General features: G+C 40.2%; 1 protein-coding gene across 1 annotated transcript in view; it reads right to left on the reverse strand.

The window, feature by feature from the left end:
- Positions 1 to 227: 227 nt before the first annotated feature.
- Positions 228 to 24,733, reverse strand: part of GLP2R (glucagon like peptide 2 receptor) — a 45,982-nt gene continuing 21,476 nt past the window's right edge. The window contains exons 8-13 of the mRNA XM_050908600.1: positions 20,406 to 20,466; positions 19,092 to 19,161; positions 12,244 to 12,332; positions 9,874 to 10,012; positions 3,361 to 3,402; positions 228 to 566 (exon numbers count right to left, since the gene is read on the reverse strand). Coding sequence (XP_050764557.1) covers positions 228 to 566; positions 3,361 to 3,402; positions 9,874 to 10,012; positions 12,244 to 12,332; positions 19,092 to 19,161; positions 20,406 to 20,466 — 740 coding nt within the window. The remainder of the gene's footprint in view (positions 567 to 3,360; positions 3,403 to 9,873; positions 10,013 to 12,243; positions 12,333 to 19,091; positions 19,162 to 20,405; positions 20,467 to 24,733) is intronic.

Consider the following 24,733-nt stretch of genomic DNA (forward strand, 5'->3'; position numbering starts at 1 on the left):
GTCAACTCAAAGCGTTTTTTGATCCAGCAAACCTCTTCTACTCCAGCCACACAGGTTAGCAACATCCACATCAACATTTTTCTCAGATTAAGAAAACTGGGACAGTTGGGATATTAACTGCTTCCTCCTTGCATTGCACATCCCAGAGATCTGTACAGTCTGGAGGTGAGAGAAGATCTTTCAAAACACTGTGGCTGTTGGAAGGTGCTGTCCTAGTGGACAGCTTTCTAAATCTCAGTTTCTTCGAAGACTTCCTCAGTTGTCTCGCCAGTGGTGACTTCTCCTTCGCTGCTGTCTGACATGCTTGCCCGTGGATGAGACGGGAGAGCACAGCCTGGCTCTGGGCTGAAATCTGTCCTCTGCTTCACTAGCACCTGCTGGAGCTGCACACCCCAGGGCTTGCTTGCTTCCAGGCACAAGTGGTGTTTGCTGCTGAGGTGCTGTTTTTTTCGTTTCTGTGAACATTTCCTGAGGTATTTTATGTTTTCCCCAAGAAAGCAGAGTTTACAGCCAAAGGGATCTGCCAGCAGGAAGCGGGACCACTGCTTCTGGAGCTCTGCTTTCACCTGGGGGGAAGAAAACAGTCTGTCCATGGTGATGTCTTGTGACCACCCTGCGGTCCACTAACCCAAATGCTAGTTGTAAAATGAGAGGGACTGTGGGAGTGCTGAGCTTCCTGCCCCTTTGGGGTGCACCTCGCACCTGGTGAGGTCCTTGTAGGGTAGAAACAGACTTGTTTGCTAAAGTCAATCTTAAGAGTCCACCCTCTTCACTCTAACTTACGAAAGTTTTTCCTAGCCCCTGAATCTCTGATACACTGTGATCCAAATGCATGTGTGTGGGAGAACTCAAGTGACTTTTATGTTTACAGCCTGATGAAGTGAGGAGGAGGAGAGCCCAAAGGCTGTGGAAATGAGGACCGCGCAGCTTTGCCGGAGTGTTGTGCTTAGTTATCTGGTTTGTTTTGTTAAAGCTTTTTATCTGGCAGCCTGCCTTAAATCCTCAGCACTGAGTGTCCCGCTGCCTGCATCACCCGAGCCAGTGCTGCAGATGGAGGGCAGGCACCAGGCCCACGCAGAAGAGTGGGACGTGCCCTTGCTCTAACCAGCAGGCCCTTTGGCCTGAGAGCTCAGCTGGACCAGGAGGTAGAAGGCCAAAAGAGCAACTTTTAACTGCTGATGAGAGATGCTAGCAGTTCTGTGCCCTTCACAAATGTTAGACAAGTACTCCTGTATTGCAGACAAGTGCCAGCTCTCTTTTTTATTTAAGTCATTCCGAAATTGCTCTAGGTTTCCTTGTTTAATATTAGGAACATATGGCCTACCTTTTGTATAAAGCCCATCTAGTTTGTTTCACTGGTGCCTTTAAGAAGGTGTCCAAATTCATGTACCTGTGTGTCCTGGTTTTGGCTGGGATAGAGTTAACTCTCTTCTTAGTAGCTGGTACAGTGCTGTGTTTTGGATTCAGTGTGAGAATACTGTTGATAACACACTGATGTTTTAGTTGTTGCAAAGTAGCGCTTATCTTAAGGATTTTTTTCAGTTTCCCATGCTCTGCCAGCAAGCAGGTGTGCAAGAAGCTGGGAGGGAGCAGAGCCAGGACAGCTGACCCGAATTAGCCAAAGGGCTATTCCATACCATGGAATGTCATGCCCAGTATATAAATGGGGGGAGTTGGCTGGGAGGGGCAGATTGCTGCTTGGGCATTGGTCAGCAGGTGGTGAGCAATTGCATTGTGCATCACTTGTCTTTTCTTGGGTATTATTTCTCTTTTTTTTTGTTATATTCCTTTTCATTACAATTATTATTATAATATTATTATTATTATTCTTAGTTAGTAGCATATTTTATTTTACTTTAGTTATTAAACTGTTGTTATCTCAACCCACAAGTTTTACCTTTTTTTTTTCTTCCTCCCCATCCCACTGGGAGGAGGAAGGGGGAAGCAGCATGGTGCTTAGTTGCTGGCAGGGGTTAAACCACGACACTGTGTCAGTGTAGTGTGTACCATGCCAGCTGGCTGTGCCAGGCTCTTAAGTGCTACTGATGCTGGATACGTGTCTGTTTATTGCAAGTAGTGGGGATCTGCACCCGGACCAAATATAAGGGAAGTACAGACAGTGAGATTCAACTCAGAAAACATTTAAAATTAAGTGAGATTAATTCCACAGCCTACATAGCATCATTTTCAGAGGTAGCTTGTAGCAAGTCAGTGTGATAAGGCAAAGGCAGCAGGCAGCTGTAACGGTGATAAAGGCACTGGGTTGTATGGCCAGGAGCAGAGCCAGTAGATCAAGAGAAGTGATTGTTCTCCTTTACTCAGTAACTGTTAGACTACCTCTGACTACTGCATCTAATTTTGGGTCCCCAGTACAAGAACTGTGTTCATAAGCTTGAACTTATCAGCAGAGATCAGGACCGGAACACTTGTCCTATGAGGAGAGGCTGAGTCAATGGGGCTCGTTCACACTCAAGGCCTAAATACTGCCTGTGAGAGATCATGGAGGATATGGAGCCAGGCACTCTACAGAGGTGTTTGGTAGGGACACAAGAGACAGTGATCACAAGTGAAATAAATAGGGGAAGTTCTAACAGAATATATGGAAAAGATATTTCCTCTTGAGTACAGTGAAGCACTGGAACAGAGGACCAGAGAGGTGGTGGAACCTCTGTCCTTGGGGGGTGGTTCAAAGCTCAGTTGGAGAAAACCCCGAGCAACCTGGTCTGAATTCAGTCTTCATCCTACATTGGGCAGGAGGTTAGCTTTCTCTGCTGTCATGTCCTTGCATAAGAGCCATCACTGATCTGCCTAAATCCTGGCATGGAGCAAATTGAACCCCCAGCTGTCCTTTGAGGCATAGCAGGAGACAACTTCCAGACAAGGAATCCCCTCACATTAAGTTTAAGGATGCCCTGAGCAGTGCATGCATGAAACTATTTTTTCAACATGTTGCTGTCTAAGATATTAAAGCACCCCAAATTTGATCACTTCACATGGACTTCAGGGGTAAACTAAGAGAGGGTTTAGCCTGGCCAAACATGAAGTCTAGGATTCCAGCTGATTAAAGGAGTGGGGTTTAGGTGGCTGACCATAAGCCTCTACTGGTATTTCAGACACCCCAGGGTATCCATACCTCCGCAGTGCTATCGCCACTCAGGCTTCAGTGGAAATACTTTGCATTTGAATCCCAAACCTGTGAGAGGTCTTGCTGTTTTCTTCGTACAAAACAATTATACCAGTTCAAAAGAATGCACGCGTGCTCTTGAATAAGCAGAGCTAGTCAGTGTGTTCATCCTTCTTGGTGTCATTAATATACTTTACTAATCAACTAAAAACTTTTCTCATAGCATTGTCTCTTACCTCTCCATTAGCAAAGCAATATAAAACTGCTACAAAAAAACCCTGTAAGAGAAAGACAGTAAGAGGAAAAAGTTAGAGTGTACAGGAAATACCTGAAGTTTTAATTTAAAGATGACGTTAGCATTAAAGCCATAAGTATAAACAATGCTTCTTAATTTTCAAAAAGGAAACTAGTTGCCTGTATTTACTTATTATTGCAGTACCCATTAACTTGTTTTGTATGGTACCTTAGCAAATGTAGGGCACATTTGGTGCAGATGCTGAAGAATAGAGACTATACAACCCAGTTTGATCTTCTATGTTATCTTCATTTTGCTACTACATAATATTTTTTTTCCAAAGTACTGATACTGTGACTGCTGCTATTTCTAAATATGGTAAAACAAAAAAACGCAGCTTGGGGTCTCTTATTATCCATGTGCTTGTTTGAATTTGCGAATGAGACTACTGAGAGGGATCTCATTTGGGTGCTCTTTAAAAATTAGTGATATATTAAGTGATTAGTGCTAGTTTAAGGCTCAGCTGTATTAAGTGTTATGGCTATTTTGAATTGCCATTTTTCCTTTTAAATTGATTTAAATAAACACCTTTTAAAAAAAAAATTAAATGCTAGAGATAAAACTTGTTTTAAACCAACCCCAAAATTACTCTTTCCATTTTCCTCCTCTCTGTCTGTATTTGATCTCAGATAAAAACAGCTTACATGCATGCACCTCAGCCTAACAGTCTGGCACAGATATGCAGATTTATTACCATTGCTTCAGGAAATACACTTCTTTTGGTTTGTCTAAACATATCTATGACACGAGTTCTGATGAAGAGAATAAATACTGTTGACTATCAGTCCCAAGGCAATGTTCTTATCACAAGTAAAAAAGTGTCATAACTATATATAATACAGCTGACATCATTCAATTGTTTTCACACTCATACTTTTCCAGGAATGTTTCTGTTTTTCTCAGACAAAAGCTTAAAAAGAAATTCACATACACAACAGCTTCAATATTTTTTATTATATCTAGCATTAACCAATAGCATTTTGAGCCTACTGTTAATTTTCTAGCAATCCTGAAAGGTTTGGAGCCATTAATTCCTTAAGCATATGTGCAGTAAGTATGAAAAAGAACAGTTTATCTGCCACACCAGTGGAAATAGGGGCAGGAGAAATAGCAATCACAATTGCTTTTTCCATGTATTTTGTTTCTACTGTATTTCATGCTTCACCTGGGTTGTGGTAGGAATATATAGGTAATTTTGACATGTCATTTATCAATGTAACTTTTAAATAATCCTCTGCATCTGAATTATTTCACAGCAATATGCAAAAAAAATCACAAAATATTGTGTTCATTAGAGTTTATAATATATGATATTTTACTATGGGGATAAATTTTAGAATAGTAGTTACAGAAGACTCAGAAACCATGGAGAGAGGTTCTGATGGATACATACAAATTTAATAGCTTTAAAAGCAGCTTTTTATGTAGAACTGCTTCTGCACCTTGAGATAGTTCTCTTTTTGGGGTAGAAAGTCCATGAAAATGTCTCTGCTGGGTGTTTTCTTTGTGTTCTGAGCATGAGCTCTAAGTTTGGCCTCACAGGCACCGCAAGCAGAAATAGAGTCTAAACTACATGGTGCTGTTAAGTCCTGTGACTGCTAAGCCTGATGATACCCACTGCCAGAAATGGAGAAACTCACCAGATCAGGAGAGGAATTTGTGAATACTAGTGGCACCTCTGTGTTGAATGTAAGTTTGTAAATCCCTATGTGAATTTAGTTCACTGCTGCTGCAAGATCAGAACACGCAGGGACAGGCAGAAGCACTGTCAAATCATACCAGAAGGTTGAAAATTCAGTTGATTATTCATGTTTGATGTTCATTTTATATCCTGATTTCTTTAATGCTTCCTCATCTTGATTTTTTTTGCAATACATGGAACTTCATGCTTAGAAATCTTTCCTGTATGCCATGACTGCTAAGGCATACATTTTTAAAATTATCACAGTGTGAGGGAAAAAGAAGAATCAGAAATTCAGAAGAAATGTTCATTAGCCTAATAACCAATAGGAAAGGATAGATGCATGTGTAAGCCTCACAATTGTTCCTCAGTTCTATTGACAATGGCAACGTGATAAATTACTCATTAAATAACTGGGTTTTATCCACCAGAAACCAGTATTTTTTCCTGTGGCTAACAGTTTGCATGCACCAGTGAGCCAATATCTTCAGATTGCTCCACTTTCTGAAGCAAAGAAGCATCATATCTACAGCAGAGCTCGTATTTAGAATTTAATTTTGTGTTCCTTGAAAATGTTTGAGTTAAAACCTCCAGATGAGATCCCAGAGGTAATTGTTTTTCTTCATCAAAACAGTTTAACTGCTTTTTAAAACTACTGAGAAGATTTACAGACTAAACAAATGTAATTGTGTACAGTTTATGTGCTTTTTTGCTAATCCCTTCACAAATAATGCTGTAGCTAAAAAAGAGAATCTGCAATAAACATTGTCTAAGATCTTGGGGTATTCTGAAAAGAAGTTTTGCTTCTAAAGCATGCCATGTAGCCAAGCGTGTGCATGTTTCTCTAAAAGGAATGAAGTTTGTGTTTTCTAGCAGGGATGAGTAAGCTATCTTGTATAGCACATCTCTTTGTACAAACCAGTAAATAAAATTTTCACTTAAAATGATTCTGTGTTTCTTAAAATAACATCTAGTTACTGCAACCTCTCCAAGTAAGGATATGTCTAACTGAGGAACATGTACTTCAACACCATGTCAGCAGGCCCCCTTAGGGTGGTGGCTCTGCATGAACTCCCTTCTGCCTGCTTGGACATTTTTCCCCTCAAGCTGTAGTGGAAATTTTTAATTAGAGCCTCAATAATAGGGTCAAAGCACTGCTGCATACATATGCCAGAGCACTGGTGCATACATACAGGTTAAAAACAAGGATCACCATAAATTGTGGGAAAAGTGCAATAATGCTTTGATGACTTCATGTCTCAGACTGTAGAAGAGGGCAGATGTATGTCAAAAAGCGGTGAGTCAGTGAGTAGTAAGGACTTCTAGCCAGAGATATTGCTGGGTACCTCAATTAAAGAAAGGAGACCTGGAAACTGCTGTCCTGTCTCACCAAGAAGGTCAACGCAGGAAGATGAAGGTAAAGGGCAACTTTGCTAAGCAGGTAGTTTAACAGGAGTATTACTTGAAAAAGTCAGTACTCAGCAACTCTGCAGAACACAGATTGAAGCAGACAGCAGTGCTTTGTGCCTGCAGAATGACTGGCATGTCCGGTTCTTAGCCTTTGTAAACTGGAGAGTAAATAGTTACAGTGAAACACATGTATACTTGTGCGTAAGTGGCTATCTGAGAATCACCGTTTAGTTTCAGTAACAGCTCGCTGTGGAATTTGGACTATTTAGGATTGACCATTGTAATGGAGTGTGGCTCCTTCACACCTTCATGCTTGCAGCCAAGATATGAGGGCGCAGAGCTGCCAGAGCTACACTCTCATTCCTTCACTACTTCAAGTTTCTGCGTACTTACACACTACTAAGGCAGGGTGACTGAAGGGGACTCGTGCATAAACAGCTCTGAAACATTCTCCTGACTGTGTAGGTGAGAAACTTCTTTTCCACTTGCAGATGGTAGTCCATCTATCTGTTCTACCCACGTGAGTGCTCTGACAAATTTTCTCTTAGCTCTAGAAATTTGTTCATGAGTACAGTACTTTTTGTGAGTGTACATACAGGAGGCCATAGTGTCACTTCGCAGATACAGTGAATGAACACATCCTTTAGGGAAATGGAGCCCAAACTTTGAATGAGGACAGACATTCTCATAGTTATGATTTTTGGGGCGTAGAAAAACTTGACACGCAGACATTTCAAATGGAGTATTGCAGGAATGAACCTTGTTTGTTATCCTTTCGCCTGAAGAATTGTTGGTACTTCCTGAACCACCTAGTTCTTTCAGAAGACAGCAAGAAAGCACTTCCTCTGCTCAGGAAAGCTAAATTGCTACCTGATTTACCTTGTGTGCCTTCTGAGAGAGCTGGATATATGCCAACTCCATTAAAAAGAGACTCTCTTAAAATCTTAGTTAGAGTTTATGAATGGCATCCCATAAGGACTTGAACTTTATGGAGTCTCATTTTATAGTTATTTGTAACCAAAGTGGGAAGAGTTCTCCTATTGGTCAAGCTGAAATGATTACCAGGAGGAAAAACAGCTCTCTATAGAGATACGGGAGTAGATATGAGACACAGGCTTACAGGTCTTGACCTTGCCAGACTTAAATCTCGGGAACCATGGAAGGAAAATGTAGAGCTGATCTTTCTGTTGCTGGGAGAAAATACCAAAAGTCCTTTATCCAGTAGGAACATGGCAAATATAAGCATTTAAGGGTTAGGAAACTATATTCAATGGGGAGTTAAATGCTGTGACCCAAGGTTGAATACTCAGACCTACAACAGTGCAATTTTTCTCAAGTGTCAAGTTAAGTGCTAAGCTCCTGTACGTACTGAATGGGGTGGAGGATGGGGCACTGGGCACCTAGACTGGGACTCACAGTAGCCCAGTAACTGGAAGCTGGGATGCAAAGCAACCAAGAAAAAGATGACAAAGCAGAAAATGCAACTGCTTCAGTTATTCCTTGCATGGACTTAGACACCTGTGTTAAGGACCCAGCTATAGTCAGTGGGTCAATGCGCTTTTCTTCAAAGGAGGAGGAGCTGGCTGTTGTGATATAACCCATATTTTGCTCAAGAACCTGGAAGTATGAGAAATATCTAGTGCCTCACCACAGGCACAGCCTGTGCCCTAGAGTCGTCACGCAGCTACCAGCCTCTCTGGGGGGAGGCACATCTGCACCTTCTCTTGAATCAAGACAGGTTAATATCGACTACTGCCATGTCTCGTGAGGCTGTGAGTGGAAGTAAAGGATGAGTAAGGCAACTGCTGAGATGTTCTACTCCTTGCTCCTCTGATTACTTTAATTTTCTCTTACCTTTTTAAATCTATAGTTATTTAATGTAAATGGTATCAACACTCAGGGGCAGGTGCTGAGGCCTCAAAGCATCCCTTTCCCACCAGCTGCTCTAACCACTAAGCCACAGATTCAGATTCTCTTTCATCCTCCTTCCTCTCAGTTCATTTTGCATCTTTGGTTGCTGGCTTATACAGCTTTGTTTGGGCAGGAGGAAACAGTGCTGCGTAAGCCTTCTTGGGCGCTTCCCTGGCACAGGTTAAACTGTCTCCTAGCTGGGTGCTGTGTTGTCTCTGTTTCCCAGAGGAGTGCACTAATCAGGGGTCTAGTGTGAAAAAGTGGGCTTTTTTACTGGTGCCTGTTCACTGAATTCATGGTAGGTTTCTATGTTTCACTTCTGATGCATTAAGTGTTTTGTTGAATTTACACTTAAACCCACGAAAGAGACAGAAGTCTCAAACTGAGGTCCTCAAAAGGGCATCTCAGATGACATCTTTGATGCCTATATGTGAACGATGGAGGCCTGAAGTATGTAGGTGTGGTTTTGGCATAAAAAATGTCTGAGTTTTTCTCTAGGCTTGCATGGAAGTACCTGTGTTACAACTGCTGAACAGCACACAACTCAGGTGAGTCATGGCCCTGACAAAGTTCTTGTACAAGACGTGTCTTCAATGCACTTGCTCAAGGGCATTAGTCTGGTAGGCGTACCCAGAGTGTGTCCTCTAGGCTGGAACCACACACAACACGGTTCCTGCTTATCCTTCACATGCTTCTCCTCACAGCATATGTTTTAACTCTGCTCATTGTTCTCGCAGTATTCAGATCTGCATCTCCTTTCATCAAACTGCCTCAAATGCCATGTAGTCTACATTCAACTCCTTTTGAAAAAAGTCCTGAAAGGTAAGGACTGCCCCACAGTCCCGCTGTGTCAGTGATGTGTCAGTTGTGAACTGACTGCCCCAACTACCCAAGCTAAAGTAAAGCTGACCCTTGTATCTCCTGGTACAGAGTCTTGATTGTTTTTTGTTTGTACAGTGGCACAACAAGAAGATCATTGTGGTGTGTTTGAAGTATGCTGGACATGTACTATGCACTGAAAAAGAAGAGTCCAGAACCAACTCTCTCCTCAGTGTGACTGCAAAGTCAACAGATCACCTGAAAATCTTGTTAAAAAAAGCCATCCAGTGCTTTTTAGGAATTAACTTACCTGAAACACATATTTTAAATAGAACACGTTAATCCTGTTTTCAGAACAGGAGTCTGTGATGAACTGTCACCCAGTACCAGCGAACACAGGATACACTGTTTCTGAAGATGTCAGACTCCTTTTTTGGTCTTTGGGACTACCATATTTTGAATATGCAGTTTGTGAATTTTTTATCTTGTCACTGTAATAGTGTATTTAGAGATATTATAGGTTGGAGCGTAATATTAAGTAAGAATACTCTATGTCTGTTGTATCTATAGGTGAACAACATAAATATGTGGATCTATGACTCCTAAAAACAGTACTTGCAAAACAGTACTTACATGAAATGAGCTCATTGTCAGCTGAATGAAAAGTCTTATATGTCTTGAAAGTCCTTCCACCTGTTCATCAGTGATGAAGGTAAATACAAATTCGTGGATCCCCAACAATGGAATCAGCACAAGTGTAGATCTTGCCAATCTTAAAAAGAAAATGTTTGATTATAGTATTTTTTCAACATCCTTGGTGCAAAAATAAAAAATTCAGCTACAAAGAAATGATTCCAGAAATATTCCCTCAATATTCTGACTCTGGAATGGTATTAGTAACTTTGTGATTTTGAGGACAAATTCCCAGATATGAATTTTGGAGCACACTATCAGAAAAGTCTGTACAGGAGGGAATCTTGGCCTTGGGTTTAAGGTGAAAAGTTAGGGACAAGAAATTGAACAGGAATGCCACTGTCATCAAACTTATGCTGCTAGGTAACAGAAAAATATTTACATAGCTAAATATGAGTGATCTGTTAACAGAGTACTTTTAGACCTTCCTATCACTGCTGAAAACTCTATGTAGCTGCATAGAAAGTTTCTGTGATACTGTTGGCAGTGGTCTACTTTTTAAAAAATGCAACCAGAATAATTTTTATGGAAGAGAATCTTCTTTAACAAGTCTGGGAACATGTTTGCATGGATGAAAGAAGAGATCTCGAAAGTGAGTTCTGAGGAAGACTTGCAATGTGAGGAATAGCTTGAATCTTTAAAAGTTCAGCAAAATTATAAGCAGTAGAAAAGAGAATATAATGCAAAACATTAGGCAATGTTAAATACAGGCACTGCTGTCTGTGACTATCATCACAACAATCTTCCTGTAGCAATCTGGAAAATATAGCTGAGATCTTTTGGACTTTGAATGTTGAAGGAAAATGGAAATACGCTTCTTGTTAGGCATTTAATACTGGAATTTAATAGGAAGTTAGTAGTGGAATTCCCATGCCCCCTCCCCCTTCCCAGTTCTGTTAGACAATAAAATAATTCATCTTAGTAAGGCAGGACTGTAGTACAGAGAGGGATTCACAATGCTTTGATTAAAGATACTAAGAACTGGAAAGAACTGGGATGTGGAAAGCAGTTAACAAATCCTCAGGTTTCCATTGATTTAAGTGCAGTTTTCACTGCACCCTTAGCTCCTTGCAGAACAGCCTGCCCTTGCTGTTCCCACAAAGTGGGAAAATGTTTGTGCAAAGGCCAACTCCAGGACTTTATGTAAGACATGATGTACCATTGAGACTCTGGCCAAGAAAGCCCACACCAGGGCCTGCAAGAGTGCAGGCTAAGGATAATGTTCTGATTTGGGTTTACAAGAAGACCAGGGACATTCTTGAGTCAACAGTGTCTATGGCTGTGAAAAAAGGTAGATTAGAAATGCTAATGTCACTTAGGAATGTCCCACAAATCTTCTACACCTCATTTTCTTTTGAGGACCTTTTGTCACACTCAAGTTAAAAATGTGTCACAACAGTAGAGGCCTGTGCTGGTTTTGGCTGCAATAGAGTTAATTTTCTTCACTGTAGCTAGTATGGGGCTGTGTTTTGGATTTGTGTTGGAAACAGTGCTGATAATTCAGGGGTGTTTTCGTTATTGCTGAGCAGTGCTTACACAGAGTCAAGGCCTTTTCTGCTCCTCACCCCACCCCACCAGCGAGGAGGCTGGGGGTGCACAAGAAATTGGGAGGGGACACAGCCGTGACAGCTGACCCCAACTGCCCAAAGGGATATTCCATACCATATGACACCATGTTCAGCACATAAAGCTGGGAGAGAAGAAGGACGGGGGGGGACGTTCGGAGTAATGGCATTTGTCTTCCCAAGTCACTGTTACGCGTGATGGAGCCCAGCTTTCCTGGAGATGGCTGAGCACCTGCCTGCCGATGGGAAGTGGTGAATGAATTCCTTATTTTGCTTTGCTTGTGTGTGTGGCTTTTACTTTACTTACTAAACTGTCTTTATCTCAACCCATGAGTTTTCTGACTTTTACTCTTCTGATTCTCCTCCCCATCCCACCAGGGGGGAGTGAGCGAGTGGCTGGGTGGGGCTTAGTTGCTGGCTGGGGTTAAACCACGACAAGGCCACAGGTGTACAGTGAGGATACCTGAAAGCAGATTACCACATTGCAAAGTCCTTGAGATGAGCCCATAATTATGAGCCCATAATACTCAGCACACAGGCATTGACCTGCCTTTACTTGTCAGATAAGAAAATGTTTGTGGAGCCTGTTTCCCCAGATGGCTTTCCTATATCATACTCTGAATATCTGTTACACCTGGTGGTGGTAGGTAAATGTATAATCTGCAAGGGCAAACTGGCAACCTTCTGATGTTGTCAGAAAAAAAAAAAAGGGCTAAGACTTCTTTCTTTGTTATTTACTACATACCTGTATTTGTAGTCATGAAAGCTCATTTGCTGAGCTTTTAGTTTGGAAATCAGCATCCTGAGAATTTTTAAGAAGATGCCAAAGTTAACCTTGAAAGAAAATACATATGGGTTACTTACAATAAATGTTATGACACTACTCATATAGCTATTAAAGAAATGTAAAATTGATATTAAACACTTGTAAAAACCTGTCACCAAATAACTGGAATGCAGTGGTGATCAGGTCGGAACAGAAGCAGGTTATTACGACAGCTGCAGGAGAGAGCACAGAGCAGCAGTGACAGATTCTGCTGGTCTCAACTCTCTCCAAATGAGGCAGTTACCAGAGTTTATATACCTTTAGGTCATACAACTCTTCACGGAACCATTACAGGTAAGCAGGACAGGTAACCATGGCATTGCAGCAGTGATTGCAATTCTTCAGATAAAGAGGCTCTAGAGAGCCAGCCAAGGAAGCCCTGGGCATTCTTTTATGAATAATTCACTCCTTTTTGTTAATTAAATTGTGCTGACTTGGCCAAGACCAATCTGCAAATATTTCTTTTCTAATGAGGCCTGCAAATGCCTATGAGTCATTAACTATTTCACTCCCACAAACCAAAAGCCCTGTGCAAAAAAGTTAAGGTTGCAAAGTTGAGAAACTTATTCAGCCTGATTTACGTATATGTTATGATACATGATCTTTCAGTACAAAATTACATTTTAATTTTAACACAGAACCCTGCTTCCTCATTTTGGGGATGGACAATTATTCAGAACTACTTGTCTTCTTTTGATGTGTAGGTATTACTGCTGGAATCCTAGTTCTTGTTCTGTGTAAAGAATCAAACACTTTTCATGCTATTCTCCCCAAATGTGCACAGATGTATCTTTAAAACATCACAGGGTGGTAAGTGGATATTATTCCCTTTAAAAAAAAAAAGACAACTAAAGCATAAATAGATGGAGGTCCGAAGTGTAAGATCTCACCAGTTAGAGGTGCTTTGATTTGATTTTGTAGAGCAATTAGCATCAACATTGTGTTACTGAGAGTATCATACTTGTCACTTTAGCTGCAACTGGAAGTGCTCAACCCTTACCCCGTCGGCTGTCTGGACATTCAGAAAGCAAAAATGAGAAGTTAGTAGCCAGTTGTGATATTTTGCCTAGCATTGTTTATTAACTTGGGGACAGAAACAGAGTTGGAAAGCAATTTTCTGAGGCAGCACTGAATTACTTTAAGCTCAGAATCATCCTTTTTCCTCATGAAGCACCCTCTTGTCATTCTCATATCTCTGTTACTAAAGTGCATGTCTTGCAGACTGTGCTCTCCTGTTTCATTCTGCAGCAATAGTTCATCTTGTGGGCATCTCTTTGGACAAGTTAGGGGAGATATAGATGTGCACATGTACAAGAGGGGGTGAGTTACCTTTAAATGGATGACTTTGCTGGTCTTCCCTAACTTTTAGAATTTGACTTCTCCTTTTACTATAATTTTTTGTTTTTACAAATACAAAGAGTTCATCATAGTCAACACTGTAAGGTTCTTCAAAAGTAGAGCTAGCGAGCATTTTCCATCCAAACTTACTTTTGTCTGGAACATTTGGTTTATTCTAAAAATGATTTTCCATTATGAACTTCTGCTTTTCACAGAAAACACTAAAACTTCATTGAAAATGACTGCCATAAAATTGAAATATTTTTACTCTCGATGTTTCATAGAACAGACAGAATTTTCACTAGAACATGGAAGCAAAATCACAAAAGCACAGAATGGTTAAGGTTGGCAAGGACCTCTGGAGGTCACTTTGTCTAATCCTCCTGCTCAAGCAGGGCCACCTAGAGAAGGTTTCCCAGGACCATGTCCAGATGGCTTTTGAATATCTCCAAGGATGAAGACTCCACAACCTCTCCAGGCAACCTGTGCCAGTGCTTGGTCTCCCTCACAGTGAAAAAGCATTTCCTGATATTCAGGGGAAACGTCTTGTTTCAGTTTGTGCCCATTGCCTCTGGTCCTGTCACTGGGCACCACTGAAAAGAGCCTGGCTCCATCCTCTTTGCACCCGCCCTTCAGGTATTGATATACATTGATGAGGTCCCCCTGAGCCTTCTCTGCTCCAGGCTGAACACTCCTGGCTCTGTCAGCCTTTCCTCATGGGAGAGATGCTCCAGTCCCTTAATCATCCTTGTGGTCCTTTGCTGGTCTCTCCCCAGTATGTTCATGTCTCTCTTGTACTGGGGAGCCCGGAACTGGACACAGCACTCTAGGTGTGGCCTCACCAGAGCAGAAGGGAAGGATCGCTGGCAATGCTTTGCCTAAGGCAGCCCAGAATACCATTCGCCTTCGTTGCCTCACAAGGGCACATTGTTGGCTCATGGTCAACTTGGTGTCCGCCAGGACCCCCAGGTCCTTTTCTGCAAGGCTGCTTTCCAGCTGGGCAGACCCCAGCATATACTGGTGCCTGGGGTTGTACCTCCTCAGCTGCAGGACTTTGCACTGCTCCATGTTGAACTTCATGAGGTTCCTGTCAGCTCATTTCTCCAGCCTGGAAAGGTCCCTCTGGATGGCAGCACAACTCTCTGGCATCTCAGCCTCCCCTTCCGGTTTGGTGTCATCTGCATACTTGCTGAGGGTACTTGCTCTGCCCCATTGTCCAGATCATCAATGAACATGTTAAATAGGATTGGACCCAGTACTGGGTACACTGCTAGTTACTGGCCTACAATTAGACTTTGTGCCACCTTGTGGGCCTGGCCATTCAGCCGGTTTTCAATCTACCTCACTGTCTGCTCATCCAACCCATACATTGAATTGGTCGTTACAATGGCTATGCCACGGTCCCTATGTCAGCACTTTCGAAGGTCTCAACAGGGTGATCCTATCATAAGTACTGACACTATGAAAATTAGCTCCTACCCCACATTAAAAATGTAAAACTATTTAGTAGCAATTTGGGATTACAGCTAGAAACAGTCATTTCAATATAAAATCTAAAATGTTAGCTATGTGCAAGAACTCTTAATACTTTATTTCTTACCTAATGTGGGACAAAGAAACCAAAATGTCACATGGAGTTTTTAAGATCAGTGTTAAGAATTACATGTCATAGTCTCTTCCAGTTCTCTACCACCAAACTCAGACAATGACTTCCTTTTTGAAGTACTCTGAAATTTCTGGATGGCAATAATATACATAAAAGCGAGGTGCCATAATTCTTTTCCAGGCTGACTACACATGAATAGAGCTGCTCAGGAAATAGCAACACACAAGCTAGCATGGTGCTTTCCCCATGATTCTTTTCATTATATTTTAAACAAAACAGGACTGCTGAATAAGTTCCAATAAGATTAAAAAAAAGGAAATACGAACTTTGCATTTCTGATGTTTCACAAGAAAAACATTAGGAACTTTTGGCCTGTACACCAACTTATGCCCTATGAGGACGAGGTCCAGCTGCAGTACCTGGCTTTTATAATCCATGCACAATCATCATTAGGTAGTGCTGACACACATTTTGCTAGTGGATTTTAGATAAGTTTGCTGAATTATATTCAGGAACAGGATATTGAGAACATCCTGTCTGGTTATTACATGATCTGGCTCTGGGTTTCTAACCCCTTCATTTCTGTCCACTATGTATTTCTCTTGCCTCCATACTGTGTCTGTCCCTCTATCCAATTTATCTTGCTGAGCATCCTCTTAATTCCTCTTCATCACTCTTTGCTCGTTCTTTCCCCATTTCTAATCACATTTGATGTTCCATTCTCCTGCAATCTGATATCATCCCTTTTGCTTAACCTTTCAATTTCCGTTCTCATTGATTCCTTCCCTGTCTCTCTCGTGGTATCAGTGGTGGAGTGATGCTGATGCTGATCAAGCCACAGAAGGAATCTCCCCACATTCAGCTCCACTGCTGGCCACCATCATGTACACTGGCCAACTGGATTCTGTGATATCAGGTCTGCAAATATATATCCTGTTTGCCTTAGAAGTAATTTCCAAGTAAGGGTCACTCAGTGTGATTCTGAGGAACAATCATCACAGACAATGTCCTGCAACCTAACAGCAACAGGATGTCGTAGTGACATTTATTCCGAAAGTTTATGGCTCCTTCTAAAATGAGCATTAATATCAAAATACACAGGTAAGAAGCAATGGGTGAAGATATTTGAGTTCCTTCACCACTTCAAGGACTCAATACTACAAGACTCAGCAGACAGGCAATTAGGTTTAAGAAAGTCATCCCAGGAAGAAGCTGAGCCTGGTCCTCTATACACATTGCTGGGAGGTGAAACAGCTTCAACTGTCCTCTAGCTGCTGCTTGTTCTTCTGTAGAAAGATGTCCATAAAGTCTAACTGATAATGCTGTATCTTTTAGACTTTTTTTGTATTTTCTAATACTTAATAACTATAAACACTGGTAATGGTCAGATGCTACATGCTCAGAATAAATTAAACTGCTGGGGCTATCTGACTCTGTGAAATAGCACCAAGGCAGAAGATCCCAAAATGTAAGATAAAAAAGCAGGGATTAAAAATTATGTTAGAGGAATAACATATATGTGTATCTATCTATTTACATATAAATCTAAGGTGACATCTCTTTTTGCCAACTTCAGTTAGAGGGATTTTTGAACAAAAGTTTATCCCTCCTGTCACTTTATGTCCACCTTGATATTTCTGTGTATTGGTCTGTAGTAGGAAACTATATCTTATTTGTTCCAAAATATTGAAGGACAAAAATGGCATTAATTACAATGAAAAATGAAGGAAAAACCAGGAAAAAATATTTTCCCCTAGCTTTGGGTGGTGATGACAGCAGCTTTCCAAGTGGTGACATGAACATCTGAATTAAGGTTAGAAAGTTATCTTCAGAAATTTCTTTATATCTAGTCTGAACTTTGTATGTTACAGCTCCTGTCTATTTTCTACCATCCTTTTGCTGTACCCTCCTGGCCCTGTATGCCTCCATTGTTATTGTTACTGAAGACAGCAGTTGGATCCCCTCCTAGCCTTCTCTTCTTAAGTCTGAACAAACTCTTTTCTTGTACATCATGTGCTCCAGGTCCCAATAGTCTTGATGACCTCTGCTGGACTGTTAATGTCTTAAAAGTGGATATAGTATTCCAGATGGGCTCTCACAAGTGCTGAACAGAGAGGAATAATCACTTCCTCCAACGTGCAGTGTTCTTGATGTAACATGCAATCTTCACGTTACTTCTCTTGCTAAAACCAGTGGTTCACATCCTCAGTTCTTTGCACTGATTTACACCAGCAAAGATTATGCCCTATTGGGTCACTGGCTAAAAGGAAATCATGCAGAAATAGCTTAATTAAAAGGTATTTTTAAATTACTGATTGTCTCCGTCCAAATGCTAGTCTCCAAATTACTTCAGAATGCATTCCTGCCTCTTAGGTCTGTTTAATTTCCTGTCATTCAGGGGACTTGCTCTGGGTTGAGCATACTAACATCAGTGAAGTTAATATTCTTACAACAAAAGGAAAACACTTGATCTCTTTGACGTAACAGAAATGCTATTATTTGTTTCTGCTGGTTGTGTTCCATTAGCTGTGTATTTTCTGCGCAGGCCCTCAAAAAGTAAGCTGATGATTGAGTCTTCTTTCAGAATTAAACATATCTAGGAAGAAATTGGTTCAGATCCCCTCAGGTCTGGACTTTGTCAATCTTGACCCTTCCCTCAGTTTTGGGACAGTTTCAATCTTTCCTAATGCTCTCTTTTGGCTTTTGCCTCCTCTCACGTCTCAGGCCTTTTTGCTTTCTTTTCTGGCTCTTCTGCAATTTTTTTTTTTTAAGAGAAAGTCCTTCATTGTCCTTCTAATTATTTACTTTTTTTGATGGCTGCTAAGTGTATTTCTCTGTTTCACAGCTCAGTCCCAACTATGCCCAGTTTCTCTCTCACACAGTTCTCTCCAACTCAGCAGCAGCAAAACAAAGTCCATTATTTCTTCTCTAAAGTTTTAATTTCCACATCTTTTCTCCAGTGTGACAGAAACCAATACCCTCCTTTCCAACTGATGCACTGAATGCATCAATTCCTCAATATTACACTTTGAGCAGCCCTTCTTTTACTCCCCATACACATTTGCATGAGTGAAGTTCATCTCTTCTCTACAACATTTGCTATCTCTCTAGCTAACCAAATCACTTACTCCTCTAATCCTTTTATGCCTTGCTGACTGCATGAGAATATAAGGTATTCTGGACACACACCATAGTCCCACTTATCAAAATTTTGTGTTCATAATCATGTCCTCATGAGTTGTTTTGGTCATGCTATTTCCATCTCTTCATTATCATCGCATTTCAGGTGTACACTCTTTTGCATTTGTTTAAGAAAAAAATTCATGACTCAGTCTTGTGCTATGCTTCATTTTTTTTCATTAGGTGAATGCTTTCTCCCCATGACCATCAGTACTTCTGTTGCTACTTCTCTGCATCCTTGTTATCATAAGATCTTCCTCTATAGAGAGTTTGGAGCTTTCTAGTGGTGCTCACCACATGGTAGCACTCTCCTAAGTAACCTGCTCACTGAAAAAATGAGGGTAAAAATATGAGAAGTAAAAAATATGAGAAGCAAAAGGCTCCATCTTTGATATAGATAGAGCTGTGCAGAATTCACTGGGCAGATAAACAGCAGTGTTTTGAGAGGTTGACACTGAAATCTTTGTCATTTGTAGACAGACAGAAAGGAAGCTATGTCCATCCACCCACAGTAAGAAACTCCATTTACAATTTTTTCTTTCTCATCTTTTCTAATCCAAGAATTGGATTATACTTGGAGAAGGGGTCACAAAAGACAATTACACTTGGGCATGATATTAAGAACAGACGAAATAATTCTTACTGCAATGGAAAACAACATTGGTCCTCGGATGATCCACCAGATTCCCATGTGTTCATTTGTTCCCCAGCACCTGAAGAATAATTTAAAGTATAATTACATTATTTTCATAGAAAAAAATTAGAAAGCTTACATAACCTATGTATATATTTCAAAAGGAAGTTGACAAAGTTCAACTTTTTCAGGTGGCACTCAGGAGAAATGGAATAAACCCAGGGACAATCTCACTAACAACTGTAATTGTATTTATTCTGAAGATCTTTCCACCAGAATGTTGAGAGAGGTTTCCCTGGACTGCAGACTTCGGAACTATCTGGCAAACTCAGTCTTTGGATCCACACAACAACTGTACATGGCACCAGACCTTCATAATGGAATTCATCCTACTCAAATTTATCTGTCTGAAACTGGAAACTGGAAATGGGTAAACTATGAATTGTGACCATGGTTCTTGACCTGCTAAAAAGTATGCATACTGTTTTCTTGAATTTGTCTCCTTTTCTCCTGCTCTAACCTTCTAATTTGTCCCATGCACGTGTTCCTTCTTGCTAATTAGCCTGAAACTCTGTAGGATCTTGGCTTGTCATTTACGGTCTATATAACATCTAACTCTATGAGACTGTAACTGTGATTTGATTCCTGATGTTGTTGCTTAATAACTATATTGGTGTTCCAAACAAAACTCTCTAGGAACCATGAATAAAAAAGGGGAACAAAAGAAATCATACATAAACCCCAAAGCTTGTGTGATGCCATTAACAGCATCATTGAAGACAAGAAGACTGGAAGACTGGTGCTTACTAGTGCAAGTTACTCTTACTGATTCATTCACTGAATACTGAACACATTCATTTAATATCAGCTTTTAGTGAATATCAGTTTTTGTTATCCTCCATAACAATTTTTTTTTTTTCAAAATGGCAGTGAATACTAATTAAACTCAAAGTGTAGATGGTCTCCAAGGAAAGCACTGGTCTCCTTTTCTTACTAACAAGATGCTCTGCATGAAGATGTTTGTGCTGACAATTTGCGTCATGTAAGTGGATGAACATTGGATGCAATAGCTTTCGTTTCAGGAACAGTGAATGTTCATTCTACTTCTTGATTTATGCATAAGTAAATCTGAGAATTCCTGGAAGTAGTTTAGTGTAAGAGTACTAAAATGAACCTAGAAAATGTAACAAGTATTAATAGGTGCCGTATAATCTTAATATAATCTAGTAGTCAATACTTGTGTCAATTACTGTCAAGGGCTTCCAGAAAAATTAAGCAAACAGAAAGCCAGTATTCTAAGGCACATTTTATTTAGTAACCTACCCTGTGTTCTCCAGTTTTGATCTGCTTATTCCCCAAGGGCCCACAAACAGGATAGGAACAACTGAAAAGAAAAGGAGTCAATTACAACCAAGCTTGCAGAATGGTTCATGCAAAACACAGATATGTTACAGTAGTGTATGGTGCAAAGCCATATGCTTTTCAGTCTTCCATTTAGAATTGTACAAAAATCAACCTGATCCTGGATTTCCTCATCTGTAGGTCAAATACAAAATGAAATTTCATTGTTTAGTTGAATCTTGCCTTTTCAGACTGATATATACATATATATATATATCTATACACATACACTGTTGACCTGTCCAAATCTTCTAAATTCTTGATCCTGAGAATTCAAAATAATTGGCACTTGAGGCCTCACAGACTGCCTAAGGCACCAGTTGTTAACATTTTTATTTGTTGAACCTTAAAGAGTTTTCAGTGGAAGCATGGAACTCTGTCTAGTTAATTAAAACAACTGACAAAGGCTTGTTTTCCTGGCTTACCCTTCCTGGACCCCTTAAAGATAATCCATGGTCCCCATTCCCCCATTGTTGCCCCCCCTCCTGGAGATCATAGACTGCAGACTGAACCCCCCCCCCCCCCCCCCCCCCCCCCCCCCCCCCCGAAATAAAGGATTACTACGCTATTCCCGTGGTCTACAAATATGCAGGCACAAGCTTCAATCACAAGCACAAGGCATGTAAGCTACAAAAGGCAGGTGTTCGACTGGATTCTCAGCCCAATAACACACAGGAGATTATCTGGTGGATGTGGCAGAAAGAAAAGGAGATGTGGGTCAGTGGGGCCAGAACAGGATCTATTCAGGATTCTGGGACACTAGCTAAGGTCATGGAGAGAGCTGGAGTGTGGCAATACAGGGAAAGGGCCAGAAGCAAAATACTCTCAGGGATAATAGACCTCTGAGTGGGTAAAATGCGGAAAGAGATAGAAAGGGTCTCACTTGGGTGGGAGGTGGCATTGGTGCAACAAGTGGGTCTGAGAGAACAGTCAGGGCATGGACCACTTGGGAAGGGAGCTACTCATCCAGAGGAATATGAGGTTGTCCCATGGGGAAAGCTGATACCCTGGAGGATGAGGTGATGTTATCAAGTGCAGTTCTTGGACAGTAGCTGAGGAAGTGTGTCTCAGTAGGTGTAAGCATGGTTCACCCCTGCTGGCTCAGCACAAGTAGTACTACAACTGTCTGTAAGATAGGTGCCAGATGTCCCGTCTTAGTAGTAATTCTAATAAATATAAATAAAAAATTAAGCTAATTAGTGGGAAAAGGCCTTTAGGAAATCAGTGAATATGATACAGGTATGAGAGCAATGGAGAGGGGCTGACAGGGAGATGATCATTATTATTTATACTCTTACAGTATTGAACAAATTTCTTAACAGACTTGTCCTATTGCAGATTGAACAAGGAATACAATGATTAGTCCCTGTTCCAACGAGCTGATGATCAAAGCAACAAATGGATTTAGAGAGCTAGGAAGAGTGAGGGAGCAATGAGACAACACTAACCAGTGTGAAAGACAGTGGTCTTGGTGTGTCAGCAGCCTGTATGCTAATACAGCCATATTAATATAGCACAAGGGATCTTTAAAGAGCAATGTGAGAAGGAACAGAGAAATCAAGGCATGGATGGTGAGAAGGACCCTCTAAAGTGTAAGGTGCAGCAGAGGAGAAAGCCCAGAGGCTCAGCAATGGACAATGAAGTGTGGTGTTATGCTTTGACAGAAACTTTTGATAGAAGAGGAAGAATGGGAATGAGTGTGAAAGTGAAGGAAAGTAGTTAATGTCTGATGAGGAAGAAGAAAAAGAGAAAAAGGAGAGATGCCAAAAATGGGAATAGCATGTTCAAAACTGCAAGCCTAAAAAATAATCTTCACAACAGCATAGTGGATGAATACAGGTAAGGCCAGAGAAAAGGATGCTGTAAGAAATAAGACAAGTTCCAATGTGACTATATCTAGAGATGCATGACAGGATTAAGGTAATATCCCACTTCTCTTAAACTTTGAAATAATTCACTCTTCAAAGGTACTTGTCTTCTTCCTTTGGTTCTAGAGAGTCTCAGTATTAGTTACCTAAATTTAACCTTGTTAGATAAAATGAATCCCTTCCTCCATCAGGTAGGCTAAACTAAAGATTTAAGCACTACCCAATTCTAAGAACCCACAGGAAGTCTGATATGAAAACATCACTCAGAGCACTCAATGAACACAGCATAAATCATACTGGGGGAACAGAGGAGCGACAGAGGTTGGGAGACGGCATGAGAAGAATGAAAAAATTAAGAATTCTATTTTAATCACATGGAGCTTGACTTCATAGTTAGAAAATCAGGAAAGTTTTACTTTTTTTAGTATTAACTACTTGATTTTAAACAAAAGGAAGTTGGTCTGGAACACTTGGGACTCATCATTGACTGTGCAAAGAAGGATATAGGAATGTGTTTAATCTTCTTTTTTAACAAGATCGTTTACCTGGAGAAACTAGACTTGTTCTGGGACAAGACCAATTTTCTGAGACAATTCTAACCAGCAAATTTCTATCCAGGTACCAAAACGCAATATTTGAATATTCCAGTTTTTGTTTTGTATTTGTCCTGACAAAACATTATCCTCGACAGAGATGTCGCAATATGCACCTAGATTTAGTCACCATATCTGAGCTGTAATACACTGGCATATATGTACATGTCCTTCTCAGCTTAAATGTGTGAGTGGATTTGGTGAAAAAAGATTTCATATGTGGAATTTCACATCTGCCTTGGAACCTGGAAGAACTGCATTTGAGTATCTAGTATTGACCTTGAGGTACCGTGTTCCAAATGATCAATGACTAGTTTGTTTAGGCTTTCCTTATCTCTTCATCACAGGTATTAAATACCGATTTCCATCAAATTATTTACTATGATCAATAGTGAACTTGATGAAGTTAAACTTCAACTTATCTTGAAGATCAATACTTCTGTTTCAGATGTGAAAAAAATAACTTTCTCCAAGTATGCAATAAAACATGCCTTTTCCCATTGTCCATGCTTCCTCGACTAAAAGCAATTATTCTTCCTGAAGTTCCTATCTGATATGACGTCAAAATGTCAGGTTATGCTATACAATGAAATAATTTTGATTTAAACAATAGATCAACCGTTTTGTTTTAAACATGAGAGATGAAACTTTCCCAAGGTTACAGCACTTGCTTTGTATGCATGGACTGATGTTTCTGAAAACATGTGTGTTCCCATTGCAAACACCTCTGTTTAATCCTTGTTCTGTACTCTCAACTCTTTCCATGTTATTAAATTGTTGTCACGTTGATCAGTAGTGAAGGCTCTGCATTTATCATCAGGGCCTCAGAACTCCTCAGTTTCTCATGAGCCTAGTCTAAAACAACCTGAATTTCTTAACTTCTGGAGATATGCTAGTTCTTATCTGGTCTTTAAAGAACTAAGGTTTGAGGTGCTGAACAGTCTGTTAGAGTTCTTCTGTTGTTACAGAAAGCTAAATAAAATCTTATTTTGGATTTAAAGCTGTAAAACGAGAAGAAAAGAGCATAGCATTCTTATTGTTAACAAAAGGAAAAAAAATTGGCACAATGTCAACTGTGAGTTTTACATTCACTTGGAACTAACTAATTTAATACTCTAAAATTAAATGTGCCACTGCCAAAATTACTGGGTCTGAGTACTTTTTAATTGATCTCTGATAACAAGATTACACAATGCACAAAGTGAAGTAATCTGTTGTACTGACATCTTCAGAACAATACATACAATACTATCTCATGCGTATTCAAAACCTGGTTCAAATGCTATAAGAGACAAAGGTCAGGTATCTTTTAATCTTGTCAGTAGTAGTAAACACAAGCCATTTCTATGAAAGAGAGTTAAGGTTTCTGGGTTCTTTAATGGATCTTTATTCTTTCAGACCAGATAGCTTTGCCCTAATTTAAGTTATCTTATCTTGTGTATTTCAACAGGGTTTTATATCATGCTTTTGAAACTTTTTTGCTCAGATTTTCCCGTGTGGTATTTTAGATGCTGAAGTCCTGTTTTGGATCTTGCTTTAAGAATTGGCATTTTTCTGCAGCAATGGTTCTTTGTTAATAAATTAATACAGTCATGTTAGAAAAGCATGAAAAATGGCCTTATCTGAAAATCACTTAATTCTAGGAATTTCTCCAGTAGGCTATTTTTTTAGATGCTGTCCAATTCCCATTTCAAAATTCAAGAGGTAAGGTAGATGTCTTGCTTGTTAGCCTTGATAACAGTAACCAAAAAATTCTTTTAGACATATAAATGTTGTAACATTCCAACTG

Source organism: Gymnogyps californianus, chromosome 19, assembly GCF_018139145.2.
Source record: "Gymnogyps californianus isolate 813 chromosome 19, ASM1813914v2, whole genome shotgun sequence".
NCBI lineage: Eukaryota > Metazoa > Chordata > Aves > Accipitriformes > Cathartidae > Gymnogyps > Gymnogyps californianus.